The sequence below is a fragment of the Danio rerio genome, chromosome 10 (assembly GCF_052040795.2).
Source record: "Danio rerio strain M-AB ecotype USA chromosome 10, GRCz13ab, whole genome shotgun sequence".
In the NCBI taxonomy this organism is placed as follows: domain Eukaryota; kingdom Metazoa; phylum Chordata; class Actinopteri; order Cypriniformes; family Danionidae; genus Danio; species Danio rerio.
The window spans coordinates 2,567,501-2,582,500 of record NC_141030.1 but is presented as its reverse complement, the minus strand read 5'-3'; the positions used below and the strand labels follow the sequence as shown (position 1 = coordinate 2,582,500).

The 15,000-nt window shown below is 36.7% G+C and overlaps 1 protein-coding gene across 7 annotated transcripts in view; it reads right to left on the bottom strand.

The window, feature by feature from the left end:
- cntnap3 (contactin associated protein family member 3) overlaps positions 1-15,000 on the bottom strand; it is a 231,396-nt gene that overhangs the window by 48,954 nt on the left and 167,442 nt on the right. For all 7 annotated transcript variants that reach the window (XR_015500683.1, XM_087269955.1, XM_087269957.1 and 4 more), the window contains exons 14-16: positions 10,578-10,734; positions 7,136-7,263; positions 5,122-5,292 (exon numbers count right to left, since the gene is read on the bottom strand). Coding sequence is in view for 6 of the 7 variants with exons in the window: in XM_087269955.1 (XP_087126081.1) it covers positions 5,122-5,292; positions 7,136-7,263; positions 10,578-10,734 (456 nt within the window). In the remaining variant the exon portion in view is untranslated. The remainder of the gene's footprint in view (positions 1-5,121; positions 5,293-7,135; positions 7,264-10,577; positions 10,735-15,000) is intronic.

Sequence of the window (15,000 nt, the reverse complement as noted above, 5' to 3'; positions counted from 1 at the left end):
ATCCAATCAGAGGATTCCTAACTCACAATAAATAACCAGAGTTTGTCTTACCTCAATATCTTCGTCTTGAAGAACCCTCAGGCATTTACCCTTACTTTCCCTCCTTTACAGATGGGCGACACGGTGGCCCAGTGATTAGCACCATGGCCTCACAACAAGAATGCCTCTGGTTTAAGTTCCTACTAAACCAGATAACATTTCTGTGCGGAGTTTTGCTTGCTCTTTGCTTTGCCCTGGGTTCCCCGGTTTCCTCCCACAGTCCATATAACATGCACCCTAAGTAAATTTAACATACAAAATTAATACCATAGCCAAGCTCTATATCGCTTAACGAGTACACCTCTCCTCAGTCATCCATATCTGTCACTTGGTTAGAAATAAGCCGGGGGAGTTTATTGAGATCTACCTGAACTCAAACTTCCCTCTCGCCCTGCAAACTGGAGGGAGCCCAGGGGCTCGAGGATCTCATAGGTTTAGGGCTTTCTCCAGGGACAGTATGCCAAACAATCTTATTATTAATCATCAGCTGAGTGTGAACTCTTGAAAATAGTTATAGTCCCTTTGAATTCATACAGAAGTGTTTTGTCTTGCTGATAATTTTATAAATTGTTTTCAATTAAAAGAGGACAAATTATGCGAAACTCATTTTATATGGGGTTGTGAGGCAAATGTGTGTGAATATCTCCGGCCTTTAATGATTAAATTTATTTCTTTTTTTATTAGAATCACACTTCCTAAAACAGTCTGCAGGAACACTTTGAGTATTTCAGAAACTGCTCATTTACAAGGATTTTCACGCACAACAATCTCTTTGGTTTACAGAGAATGGTCTGAAAAAGAGAAAATATCCAGTGACTTAATTTGATGATATCAAATGCCTTGTTGATGCCAGAGGTCAGAGGAGAATGGCCAGACTGGTTCCAGCTGATAGAAAGGCAACAGTAACTCAAATAAGCACTCGCTACAACCGAGGTCTGCAGAAGAGCATCTCTGAACACACAACACGTACAACCTTGAGGCGGATGGGCTACAGCAGCAGAAGAGCACACCGGGTGCCGCTCCTGTCAGCTAAGAACAGGAAACTGAGGCTACAATTCACACAGGCTCACCAAAACTGGACAATAGAAGATTGGAGAAACGTTGCTGCTCTGATGAGTCTCCATTTCTGCTGACACATTCGGATGGTCGGGTCAGAATTTGGCGTCAACAACATGAAAGCATGGATCCATCCTGCATTGTATCAATGGTTCAGACTGGTAGTGGTGGTGTAATGGTGTGAAGGAGATTTTCTTGGCACACTTTGGGTCCATTAGTACCAATTGAGCAACATGTCAACACCACAGCCTACCTGAGTATTGTTGCTGATCATGTCCATCCCTTAATGACCACAGTCTACCATTTTCTGATGGCTACTTCCAGCAGGATAACGCTCCATGTCATAAAGCATGGTTTCTTGAACATGACAATATGCTCACTGCACTTAAATGGCCTCCACCAGATCTCAATCCAATAGAGCCGCTTTGGGATGTGGTGGAACGGTAGATTAGCATCATGGATGTGCAGCCGACAAATCTGCAGCAACTGTGTGATGCTCTCATGTCAATATGGAGCAAAATCCTGAGGAATTTTTCCAGTAGCTTATTGAATCTCTGCCATGAAGGATTAAGACAGTTCTGAAGGCAAAAGAGGCTCCAACTCGGTACTAGTAAGGTGTACCTAATAAAGTGGCTCGTGAGTGAAAGTAGGCAAATTGAAATGCAGCAGTAGTGTGAATGGCTCCTCGGTTGATGCACTCCTGAGGTTGTTTTCTGCAGTGACTGGCACATCTGCGCTGACCATAGGAGGACATAATCTGAACGTGAAACCTGTACCATGATGCTTCGGAATGACTATATGTAACATTACATCCCTACAGTTTCCCTTATAACATCTTCTGGTCTGCAGATGTGGCTTGATTTCCATTTAAAGTGAACATGTGGGATTTTTCACCAGTAAAACCCCAGCTCACTCCCCCCCCCAAAAAAACACACACATCAGTCATGAAGACTGAAGCGCAAACACAAACGCTGAGCTTTAATACTGTGGGCTTCAGTTCACTATGAGCAGCGGAAGCGTAATTGTGATGCTTGACTTTGCAAACAGCGCTAATAAAATGAGTGAAGTCTTAAATTGATCATGTAGAGGGGGCTTTCACTGCGAGCCAGCGGAGCACGTCTCTACATATTGGTTCAACAGCTATTCTGCAGTAATTTCCCTGGAGAAAACCGTTTTGTGATGTCTATATTTTCAGCCGACAGCTTTCTCTGGATTATTTCTCCCTTTGGCGGATAAACAAATATCCAGCACTGTTGACTCAACACACGTAGGTGACCTCATGCAAACGTGAGCAAACATACAGGCATACACACACACACACACTTGAACAGCTCTCTATGTTGTGAGTTCCATTAACAAGGATTTTTCTCCAACCTCAAATCAGAAAAACTTTGGACAATATGTAAACTGCTAATAAAAAAAAACAATGTGATTTTTAAAATTTACGTTGACTTGTATTTCATTGCAGACAATACAACAAACATTATTCACTGTGTTCCTGCATCATGAATCCTCATTCATCTATGAGCGATATCACCACATGGGCTCAGAACTACTTTGGCAAACCTTTGTCAAGTACCACAATACGTATTTACACCCACAAATGCCAGTTAAAAGTGTGGTTAAAGAAAGCCCTATGTTAACAGTGTCCAGAAGGAGGGGTTTGGGAACAAATGACTCGCTGAGCGAAGGCGTTGGGATAATAAGGTAAAAATAAATGCATATTATAAGGCAATGAAAGTGTTTTTTGACCTTGCATGCACATCAGCCTGTTGCTGGAGACCCCCAAAACCAAAATATGACCTTCATCACTGCAAAATAGGGGCTCTTTAAATATTAAGAACATTTATTGATAGTCATTGACATTTTGTAAATGTAGAGTGTATTTAAAAAAAAAAAAAGCAATGCAGAGATTATATCTCATCAGGAGGTTACAACAATTTAATGCGAGTCAAGATATTCAGGATATGGTATACAAGAACTTGATAGTAGTAAATATTGCCTGTGAAATTGTTTGTAAAGCGCAAAGACAACATTTACATTTACATTTACATTTAGTCTATTAGCAGACGCTTTTATCCAAAGCGACTTACAAATGAGGACAAGGAAGCAATTTACACAACTATAAAAGCAACACTGAATAACTGCTGTAGGCAAGTTTCAGGTGTGTAAAGTCTAAGAAGGAAAGCATTAGTATTTTTTTTTTTTTGAGTAAAGTTAGTGGTATATCCAGAGAGGCAATTGCAGATTAGGAAGGGAATTGGAGACTAAATAGTTGAGTTTTTAATGGTTTCTTGAAGACAGCGAGTGACTCTGCCGTTCTGATGCAGTTAGGGAGTTCATTCCACCAACTGGGCAGATTGAACGCGGGAGTTCGGGAAAGTGATTTCTTCCCTCTTTGGGATGGAACCACGAGGCGACGTTCATTCACAGAACGCAAGTTTCTGGAGGGCACATAAATCTGCAGAAGTGAGAGCAGATAAGAAGGAGCAAAGCCAGGAGTCGCTTTGTAAGCAAACATCAGAGCTTTGAATTTGATGCGAGCAGCAACTGGCAGCCAGTGCAAACGGATGAGCAGCGGAGTGACATGTGCTCTTTTAGGTTCATTAAAGACCACTCGTGCTGCTGCGTTCTGGAGCAGCTGAAGAGGCTTGATAGAGTTAGCTGGCAGCCCCGCTAGACAACCAAATCAAATGTATTTAATGAGAATTAAACAAAAAGCTAAATTAAGCTCATGGTACATTCTGTTTCCACTGATCATTCTTGAGATGTTTCAGCAGCTTCATTGGAGTTCACCTGTGGTCAATTCAGTTGATTGGACAGGATTTGAAAAGGCGTACACCTGTCTACATAAGGGCTCAGGGTTGACAGTGCATGTCAAAGCACAAACCAAGCATAAGGACAAAGGAATTGTCTGTAGGCCTCCAAGACAGGTTTGTCTAGAGGCACAAGGCTGGGGAAGGTTACAGAAACATTTCTGCTGCTCTGAAAGTTCCAATAAGCACAGCGGCCTCCATCATCTGTAAGTGGAAGATGTTTAACCACCAGGACTCTTCCTAGAGCTGGCCGGCCATCTAAGCTGAGTGATCAGAGGAGAAAGGCCTTAATCAGGGAGGTGATCAATAACCCAATGGTCACTCTGTCTGAGCTTCAGCGTTCTTCTGTGGAGGGAGGAGAATGCAGCAATGTACAGACACATCCTGAATGAAGACCTGCTTCAGAGCGCTCTTGACCTCAGACTGGGGCGACAATACATCTTCCAGCAGGACAATGACCCAAAGCACACCGCCAAAATATCAATTTAGTGGCACAACAACAACTCAGTCAATGTCCTTGAGTGGCCCAGCCAGAGCCCAGACCTAAATCCTATTGAACATCTCTGGAAAGATCTGAAAATGGCTGTACACCGTCGCTTCCCATCCAACCTGATAGAGCTTGAGAGCTACTGCAAAGAGGAATGGCCAAAAATTCCCAAAGACAGGTGTGCCAAGCTTGAGGCATCATATTCAAAAAGACTTGAAGCTGTAATCACTGCCAAAGGAGCATCAACAAAGTATTGAGCAAAGGCTGTGAATACTGATGCACATGTGATTTTGTCAGCTTTTTATTTTTAATAAATTTGCAACAATTTACGAAACTCTTTTTTCACATTGTCATTATGGGGGATTGTGTGAAGAATGTTGAGAAAATCAATGTAATTAATCCATTTTGGAATAAGGCTGTAACATAAACAAATGTGGAAAATGTGAAGCGCTATCAATACTTTCCAGATGCACTGTATGTGTAATGTGAACGCTGATGTGGATGTGTGGTGCCAAATATAAATTTCCACTTGTGGACAATAAAGGAAGTAAAAATTTGTCTCAATAAATAAAAAAAAAATAAATAAATAAAAAAAATAAATAAATAAAAAAAAATAAAAATAAAATAAATAAATAAATAATAAAAACCCTTTTTATATGAGGAGGCCATTTCTTTGGGTGAGATTCCCCACTGAAGAGTAAAGCAGAAGATAAAAACACTCACAGCTCAGCTCGATGCGGATGAAGTCTTTGAAGCCCAGATTCTCCAGGAACACTCCTGATGAAGAGCTGGTTTTGAACAGGAAGGAGATGTCTGCGCTCAGCTCCCCATGGAAGGTGGGAAAGTGCAGGTATGATGTCTCCTTGTTGAAGTAGGCAGTGTTCCAGAAGTTACCTAGAGGAGATGTTTATTGTAGCACATTTATACAGTTCACATACAGGTGATCGCAAAAAACTCTGTCGCTACAAACATAAAGCTGAAGTCAAAATGATTTGCCCTGCTGTTATTATTTATCTTCTTCAAATATTTCTCAAATGATGTTTAACAGAGCAAGTAATTTTTCACAGTATTATCTATAATATGTTTTCTTCTGGAGAAAGTCTCATCCACTTCATTTCGCTGTGGCGACCCCTGATTAAAAAAGGGACTAAGTCAAAAAGAAAATGAATACATGTTTAAATAAATGAATGAATAAATGAATAATTTAATAAATGTATGAATTAATAAATGAATTAATTAAATAATGAACAAACCAGTGAGTGAAAGAATAAATGAATGAATGAATAATTTAACAAATGAAAAAATTAATCAATGAATGATTGAATGTATCATTAAATAATTACATGAATGTATGGATTATGAACGAATGTGTGAGTGAAATAATAAATACATCAATTAATAATTGAATAAACTAATAAAAGAATGAATGAATAAATAAATGAATAATTACATGAATAAATGCCTAAATAAATAATTACATGAATGAATGAATGAATGAATGAATGAATGAATGAATGAATAAATTAATATACAAGTGAGGGACTGAACGAATAATTATATAAATGAATGAATGAACGAATGAATAAATGAATAACTATACAAATGAATGAATTAATTAATAAATAAATTAAATAATAATTACATAAATGAATGAATGAATAAATAATTACATGAATGAAAGAATGAATGAACGAATGAATGGTTACATGAATGAATGAATAATTACATGAATGAATGAATGAATGAATAAATGAATGAATGAATAAATCATTATACGAATGAATGCATAAATAACTATACAAATAAATGAATGAAAGAATGAATAAATGAATAACTATACAAATGAATGAATGAATGAATGAATGAATTAATTAATTTATAATTACACGAATGAATGAATGAATGAATGAATGAATGAATGTATGAATAAATAATTACATGAATGAATGAATGAATGAATGATTAAATGAATGAATGGTTACATGAATAAATGAATAATTACATGAATAAATGAATTAATAAATAATTGCATGAATGAATGAATTGATAACTATACAAATGAATGAATGAATGAATGCCTATACAAATGAATGAATGAATGAATGTATTAATAAATCAATTAATTAATAATTACAAAAATGAATGAATGAATCAATAAATAATTGCACGAATGAATGAATGGTTACATGAATGAATTAATAATTACATGAATGAAAAAATGAATTAATAACCATACAAACGAATGAATGAATGAATAACTATACAAATGAATGAATGAATGAATAAATAAATGAATAAACGAACAAACAAACAAATTAATGAATAAATACATAAATAAATACAGATGAATGTATGAATGAATGCATGCATGAATGAATGAATGAATAAATGCATGAATGAATGAATGAATGAATGAATGAATGAATGAATGAATGAATGAATGAATGAATGAATGAATGAATGAATAATTGAATGGTATTAAATTATGAACGAACAAACGAACATACAAAAAGGTGTATATATAACTATATACTGTGTGTACAACTATGTAAAATGTTATTATATAAAGACCCTCATCACTACATAGTTTATTTCCCGGACTATGCATCATCTAGTAGTTCAGCTGCGAGTTTTGTCATTGTTTGGGAAACTCACCCATTGAGCGTCTGTGTAGAAGTGCAGGAAAGTGCTCACAGTATGATTATTGTGTCTGATATGAAATAAACGCAGGACCTACCGTCACCGTAGCACTGCAGTGGGCCGACTCTATACGCCGCTTCAGACCCCGAGCGGCTGATGTCTCCCAGCGCCAGCGATTGCACCGGCAAATGCTCTTTATGAGCCAGCAAACCAGAGTCATTGGACCTGTAAAAAAAAAAATTTGAAAGTCTCAAGTTACAAGAAACCGTTTATACCAGTGTCCATTAGCATTTTAAATGGTAAATTGTCCTTGAAGGTCTTTTAAATACCATTGGTGTTGGTAAATGTTACATCTTTTTTTAGCTGTGTGTGTACTGAGTCTAAGACAAGTGTGCTGTCTAAGTCCAAAATAAACTATATAATAAATCCAGCAGGCACACAACGTCATAAGATGTTAATATTAGGTTAGATTTAGGTTGTGATGTCACGTGACCAAAATTCAATGTCTAGCCAGAGTCTAAGAACAACAATATTTTGACATCAAATAATGACATCAAATGACATTGATATTTGGTTGATTTTAGGTTGATTTTAGGTTGTGTTGTCAAGCCAACATCGTAAACCAACATTATATTGAAGTCAAATACTGACATTTATTCATCAGGTATGGCAACCAAAATATAACATCTTATCAACGTCCACACAACGTCAAGCTGTAGCATCGTTAGACATTGCTTTATTTTAAATTGGACATTGAAGTCGCACAGCTGTAAAACTTAAAGGGATAGTTCACCCAAAAATGTATTGTCGTCATCATTAACTCACTTGTTCAAAATATATTTGCGTTTCTTTCTTCTGTTGAACACAGAAGAAGATATTTTGAAAAATGCTGGTTGCTGACACTCAATTAGTTTCCCTAACACTGTAAAAAATATCCATAAATTAGCATTTTTCTGTATTTCGTGATTCATGATTTCTTATTTGTGTTTCTTTTTTCCCCAGTTTATTCCAGCTTTTGAGTTGCATTATGAAACCTTGATCTTTCTTCCAACACCTTAAACTGTTCAAAAAAGCAACTTCTATTAACGTTTGTATTAGTTTAAAGTGATGTATGGCTGTCTTAAATTACATTTCTTTAAATTGACTTAGCAACTTTTAATACTTTTTAAGACTCCACAGACACCCTGCTCTTGCAGTTCTGGTTCGAGAAAGGCTACATTTCTAAGTGTCCTTTGTAAGTTTATTCTTTAAATCATTTCCGTGAATGCCGAATGAGAGGATGCTCACTTGCGGCAAAAGCTGTTGTGATGCGCGCTCCCTTTTTCTTGCGTGAAATTGTAACTGGAAACTATAGCCACAGTGGCTGGTCAGGCCCTGATGATGATGCTGTTTATTATTATTACAGTGAAATAATTCATTAAATATGACGAGGCGAGGCGATCTTCTGTCGCGGACTCTGTGCAAGAGAGACTCTGATCATACAGGCTTGGTTTTTAGCAGTGGAAGGAGCCTCCACTCTTTCTGTAACAAGCTACAAGTCGTTTATCTAACTAATTTAATCTTACTTATAAACCTAAAGATTGATTCACTAGCTTTTCCTAATGGTATTACAGTAGTAGAATATAGCCTAAGGTGGATATATAGCGTTTTGCAAAAAATAATAATAAATAAACAAATTATGCTATGTTGTGCGCATTCTGGCCAAAACTAACTCAGAATCTTATTGTTATTAATCAATCTTTGTATATATTATTCCATATATTTATGATGTCTTGTTTTTTTTTTTTTTTTTTTACCAATTTAAGATGTTTGACAATGTTAAGATTAATATGTTGCATTTTGCATGTTTTTTTGACTTATTTATGAACTATTTATGGACCTACAATTAAAAAAATATCCTGGATTTGAAAGTATTGTATTCCTGGCCTTCACTAAGCTCAAGTAATTGTTTAATGTACAAAAATTGTGAATGAACTCGACTGTTGATGTCTTAAATAATAATGTCAAATAATCAACATTTCTCAAAATGGAAACATCTCGTTTTGCAATGAAACTCTTCATATATCTTTAGTCAAGTTGCACCTTTAGAGTCTTCCTAGCCTACGTCAACCAACCCAGGCTCATTGTGGAAACGTAGTCCCGCGGACATTTCTGGAGAGGCCGCTGTTGCGCGCTTTTTTGCACCTCGGACGCCTCTCGCGAGCAATGGTTCGCGCCCGCGCTGTTCTCGCGTGAACCCGCCGGAGGCCGCTGTCCGACTGACCGGATGATTGACTGCGCGACCGGCCAATCGGCCGACTCACTCTCCTTCTTCCCTGAACCCAACCAATTTTACAGATCGACCCGCCCGCCCGCTCGCTTCCCTAAACTCGAGCAACAGTTCCCAAAAGCCATCCAAAAAAAATAAAAGCCCTGATTTTTTTTATTCCACCGCGTTTTCGGATTTTGCCGTGTTCTCACCATCACGAAACTCGTTCATTTAATTTTTGGGATTCTGTTTTTGTCTTACCTGATTGCTGGAGCTGATTTGACAAACGGGTTGCAGCGGGGAAGCCCTCCACAAGGAGGTGAGGCAAGCGCGAAAGGGAACAACGTCACACCGCCCCGCAGCGTTCGCTTGAAAAAAATAAACGCGGCCGTACGTACCCCCTGGGACGTATTGTGCTGTCTCCAGAAACGTCCTGCGGGACTACGTTTTCAGAATGAGCTTGGGTTGACGTCAACAGATGAGCTCACTAAAGTCACACTGTTATGAGTCTTATATAGTATATTTGAGATGGCGGACATATAAATGTGGCTTTTTCTTGGCATGACACACTGACATTACAGTATAAAACAGCTCTTTCAGCATTTTCTCGAACATAAGCATCAGTTTCATGTATTATAGAACAGAAGAGAGACTCTGGGGAGAGTGAGTAAATGTTAAATCCTTCTGACTTTCCTAGTAAAATCGTCTTGAATCCTTCGCATAAAAATCAGTTTAAATGATTTTTAGAGACTGTCTTGGATGTCGGGGAATGTATATGATTGGATATGAATTAAATACATATACGTATGTATATAATAATATAAATATATATGTGGCGGCACGGTGGCGCAGTAGGTTGCACCTTCAGCTCACATCAAGAAGGTTGCTGGTTCGAGTCTCGGCTGGGTCAGTTGGTGTTTCTGTGTGGAGTTTGCATGTTCTCACTGTGTTGGAGTGGGTTTTCTCCGGGTGCTCCGGTTTCCCCATAAGTACAAAGACATGTGGTACAGGTGAATTAGGTATAATTGACCATAGTGTATGAGTGTGTATGGATGTTTCCCAGTGATGAGTTGCAGCTGGAAGGGCATCCGCTGCGTAAAAACATATGCTGGATAAGTTGGCGGTTCATTCCGCAGTGGCGACCCCAAATTAATAAAGGGAATAAACCGAAACGAAAATTAACGAAATTTTTTCCCTAATTCCACAAACTTTCCCTCATCTTTCATCAGACGTGTCGCTGTAAACTGAGCTGTACGTGTGGTCAGTGGTGTGTGCGAGTCTGCTGTCGTACCAGTCTTTGCTGTCGGCGTCACAGTTGCAGAAGTGTTCTGGATGCACACAGTTCTCCTGCAGACCACAGGCGCACTGCTGACTGCCGGGCACTGCTCCACCCCAGTACATGTGTGCTTCACCAGAGCCACCCACCCACCAGCTGAAGGGGGCACCGTCTGTAAATACACACCCACAACACAGACAACATCAGGAGAAGAAAAGGCTTGTAGATACTAAATACAGTTATTCGCCCCCTTTTTATTTATTTATTTATTTTTTAAATATTTCCCAAATGATGTTTAACAGAGCGAGGAAATGTTCACAGTATGTCAGATAATATTTTTTCTTGTGGAGAAAGTCTAATTTGTTTTATTTCGGATAGAATAAACGCAGTTTTTAATTATTTAAACGCCATTTTAAGGTCAATATTATTAGCCCTTTTAAGCTGGATTTTTTTTCTGATAGTCTACAGAACAAACCATCGTTATACAATGACTTGCCTAATTACTCTAACCTGCCTAGTTAACCTAATTAAACTAGTTAAGCCTTTAAATGTCACTTTAAGCTGTATAGAAGTGTCTTGAAAAATATTGAGTCTAATATTATTTACTGTCATCATAACAAAGATAAAATAGATCAGTTAATAATGAGGAGTTATTAAAACTATTATGTTAAAAATGTGTTGAAGAAATCTGCTCTCCGTTCAACAGAAATTGGGGAAATAAAATAAACAGGGGTGCGAATAATCCTGACTTCAACTGTATATACTATATATACTTGTTCTGTGTTTTCCGTTTATTTACAGTTGTGAATTGCATTATGGGATGTTGATCTCTGCTCTGTTGACTTTTAACATTGAAAATTCAACCCTACAGTTTAACCAAGTGCCTTTTTGATATTTTAGTAGTTTCAAATAATCTGCATTTTTATAATATACAATATAATCGATATAAAATACTGTAAATAGAAAATATAAGTATGTAAAATAACAGAAAATGTGCTGGCAGTTTATTACAAAGTTTTTGCAGTGTAATATACAACTCCAACTCAATATATCACTTTAAACCATTGAAAATCGCTATTAACAGTCATTTAAAAAAAAAAAAAAAAACATTTTCATGGTTAAATGTTGTTGCTAGAATGAACAAGGTCCCACAATGCAATTCAAAAGCAGAAATAAATGGGCAAAAATAAAAAACATGAACCACAAAATAACTCTGCTAACTGCTACTTTACTTACAGTTGAAGTCAGAATTATTCACCCCTTTTGAATTTTTTTTCTTTTTCAAATATTTCCGAAATGATGTTTAACAGAGCAACGAAATTTTCACAGTATGTCTGATAATATTTTTTCTTCAGGAGAAAGTTTTAGTTGTTTTATTTTGGCTAGAATTTAAGCAGTTTTTAATTTTTTACAATCCATTTTAAGGTCAAAATTATAAGCCTATTTAAGCTAGATATTTTTGATTGTTTACAGAACAAACCATCATTATACAATAACTTGCCTACTGTAATTACCCTAACCTGCCTAATTAACCTAATTAACATAGTTAAGCCTTTAAATGTCACTTTAAGCTGTATAGAAGTGTCTTGAAGAATATCTAGTCAAGTATTATTTACTGTCATCATAACAAAGATAAAATAAATCAGTTATTAGAGATGAGTTATTAAAACTATTATGTGTAGAAATGTGTTAAAAGAAATCTCACTGTTAAACAGTGAAAATAATAAACAGATGGGCTTATAATTCAAGGGGGGCTAATAATTCTGACTTCAACTATATACACACAAATATATGATTGCAAAGCATCCTGTAGAACATCTGAATTTAAAAGAGACTGCTCGTTTATGCTGAGCACTCTATAATTTTGAAAATCCAAATCCATTTTCACATCACTTTTTCTTTTTTTTTTTCGTCTTGGAAAGCAATAAAGGTCTGTTTTGCTCCACATTTAATCTCACCGCTGTCTGGGAGAAGAAATAAAGATGCTAAAGAGATCTCATTTGTGATTTTGCATCACTGTAAAAGCATCTGTCCAGGTTTATTGGAGACGGGCATGTTATTTCCATTACTATTCATCTGACATTTTCAGCGTTTCTTATTTACGCCTGACACCGTGTTCTCCTCGTCTCATCAAGAACGCCGATAATGAGACGACTAATGGACATAATTACTGTGGGTGTGGAGATAGCTGGTGTTTGGTGTTTATTTGAGGGATTACGAGAAGCGTTCTCATCGACTCGACCTGTGACTGACACTGTACCAAACCACCCATGACAAACCCACACAAACACAACAAACAAACAAACTACACCAGGAAAAAGCACTCAGAACGTACACATGTACAGGGATTATTAACTCTAAGTGTGACTTTCAAATCATTTGAAGCAGAAAAAGTATGCAATACACGTTTGAAGTCAGTATTATTAGCCCCCTTGTTTATTTTTTCCCCCAATTTCTGTTTAACGGAGAGCAGATTTTTTTTAGCACATTTCTAAACATAATAGTTTTAATAACTAATTTCTATAAACAGATTGATTTGATCTTTGCCATGATGACAGTAAGTAATATTTGAGATATTCGTCAAGACTCTTCTATACAGCCTTAAGTGACATTTAAAGGCTTAACTAGGTTAATTAGGTTAACTAAGCGGGTTAGGGTAATTAGGCAAGTCATTGTGTTGCGAAGGGATGCTATGCAAACTGGGGTAGTTCCAAATGCAGCTTTATTATAAGAATGGTCAATCAGGCAAGGATCAAATACCAGTATAAACAGTGTAGTAGGATATCCAGAAGCAAATCCAATAAAACATGCAAAAGGTTCGGGGCAGGCAGAAAAGGGTCAAAACACAAGAAACAGTCCAAAACACAGGCAACAGGAAACAAGGAAACCGCTTACGTAAGGACAGCAATAGCTTAACAATACTCAGCAACATGTGTGTGGAACAGAGGGGTTTAAATAGTCTGAATAATCATGGTGTGAGTGGCTTCAGCTGTGAGAGTTTAACCAGTCTGGATCTTAAACCGGTTGTGTGTGTGTGGCCTGACTGGGTGTTGTAGTCCATAACATGGCAGATATGTAGTTCAAGGAGTGTGAATGTTTACCAGCGACCTCTGGTGGTTAGCTATCGCTGGTAATCATGACACAATGTATAATAATGGTTTGTTCTGTAGACTATCGAAAAAAAAAATAGCTTAAAGTGGCTAATAATATTGACCTTAAAATGGTGTTTAAAAAATTAAAAACTGCTTTTATTCTAACTGAAATAAAACAAATAAGACTTTCTCCGGAAGAAAAAATATTATCAGACATACTGTGAAAATTTCTTTGCTCTGTTAAACATCATTTGGGAAATATTTAAAAAAGGGAAAAAAAAATAAAAAAGGGGGCTAATAATTCTGACTTCAACTGTATATTGCTTAATGGAGAGAAGTTAACTAAGATAAGATAATTAAAATAGTCTTTAATTCATTCATGTTCTTTTCGGTGTAGTCCCTTTATTAATCAAGGATTGCCACAGCGGAATGAACTGCAAACTTATCCAGCATATGTTTTACACAGCGGATGCCCTTCCAGCTACAACTCCACACAGATATGCCAACTGACTCAGGCGAGGCTCGAACCAGCAACCTTCTTGCTGTGAAGCAACATCGCGACCTACTACACCACCACCCAGTATAGTCATTGGATAGTAATTATTTTTTATTAATTAATTTTTTTAAACAGTTTTTTTTCCAGCAAAACGAAAAGAATAAAAAAAAGTATTTCAAAGAGTCTTTGAATTCATCTTCAATGCCTCCTTCTTCATCTTACCCCACACATGCTCAATAATGTTCATGTCTGGTGAATGGGCTGGCCAATCCTGGAGCACCTTGACCTTCTATTTTCCCTTTTTATGCTCCTAGTCAAGTAAATGATGAAAATTAAAAAATTATTAAGAAAATTATGAGCGATCACTCATTAACAATATATACATATATATATATATATATATATATATATATATATATATATATATATATATATATATATATATATATATATATATATATATATATATATATATATATATATATATATATTGCTACTTCTATTTAAAGATTGATTCTTTTGATACATTACCAGTATAGAAAAATATCTGCCTATCACATGCTACTGGACCAAAAAATCTGAAAACTTTAAGTAAACATTATTTGTTACACTCCCAGTGTTTTATTCAGTTCTTTACCTCTCATTGGCTCAGTGGTTAGCAATGCCACCTTACAGCAAGAAGGACACTGGTTTAAATCCCAGCTGGGCAAGTTGGCATTTCTTTGTGGAGTTTGCATGTTCTCCCTGTGTTGCTGTGGGTTTCCTCCATGTGCTCCGGTTTCCCCCCACAGTCCAAACTCATGCGGTATAGGTGAACTGGATGAGCTAAATTGTCCGTAGTGTATGCGTG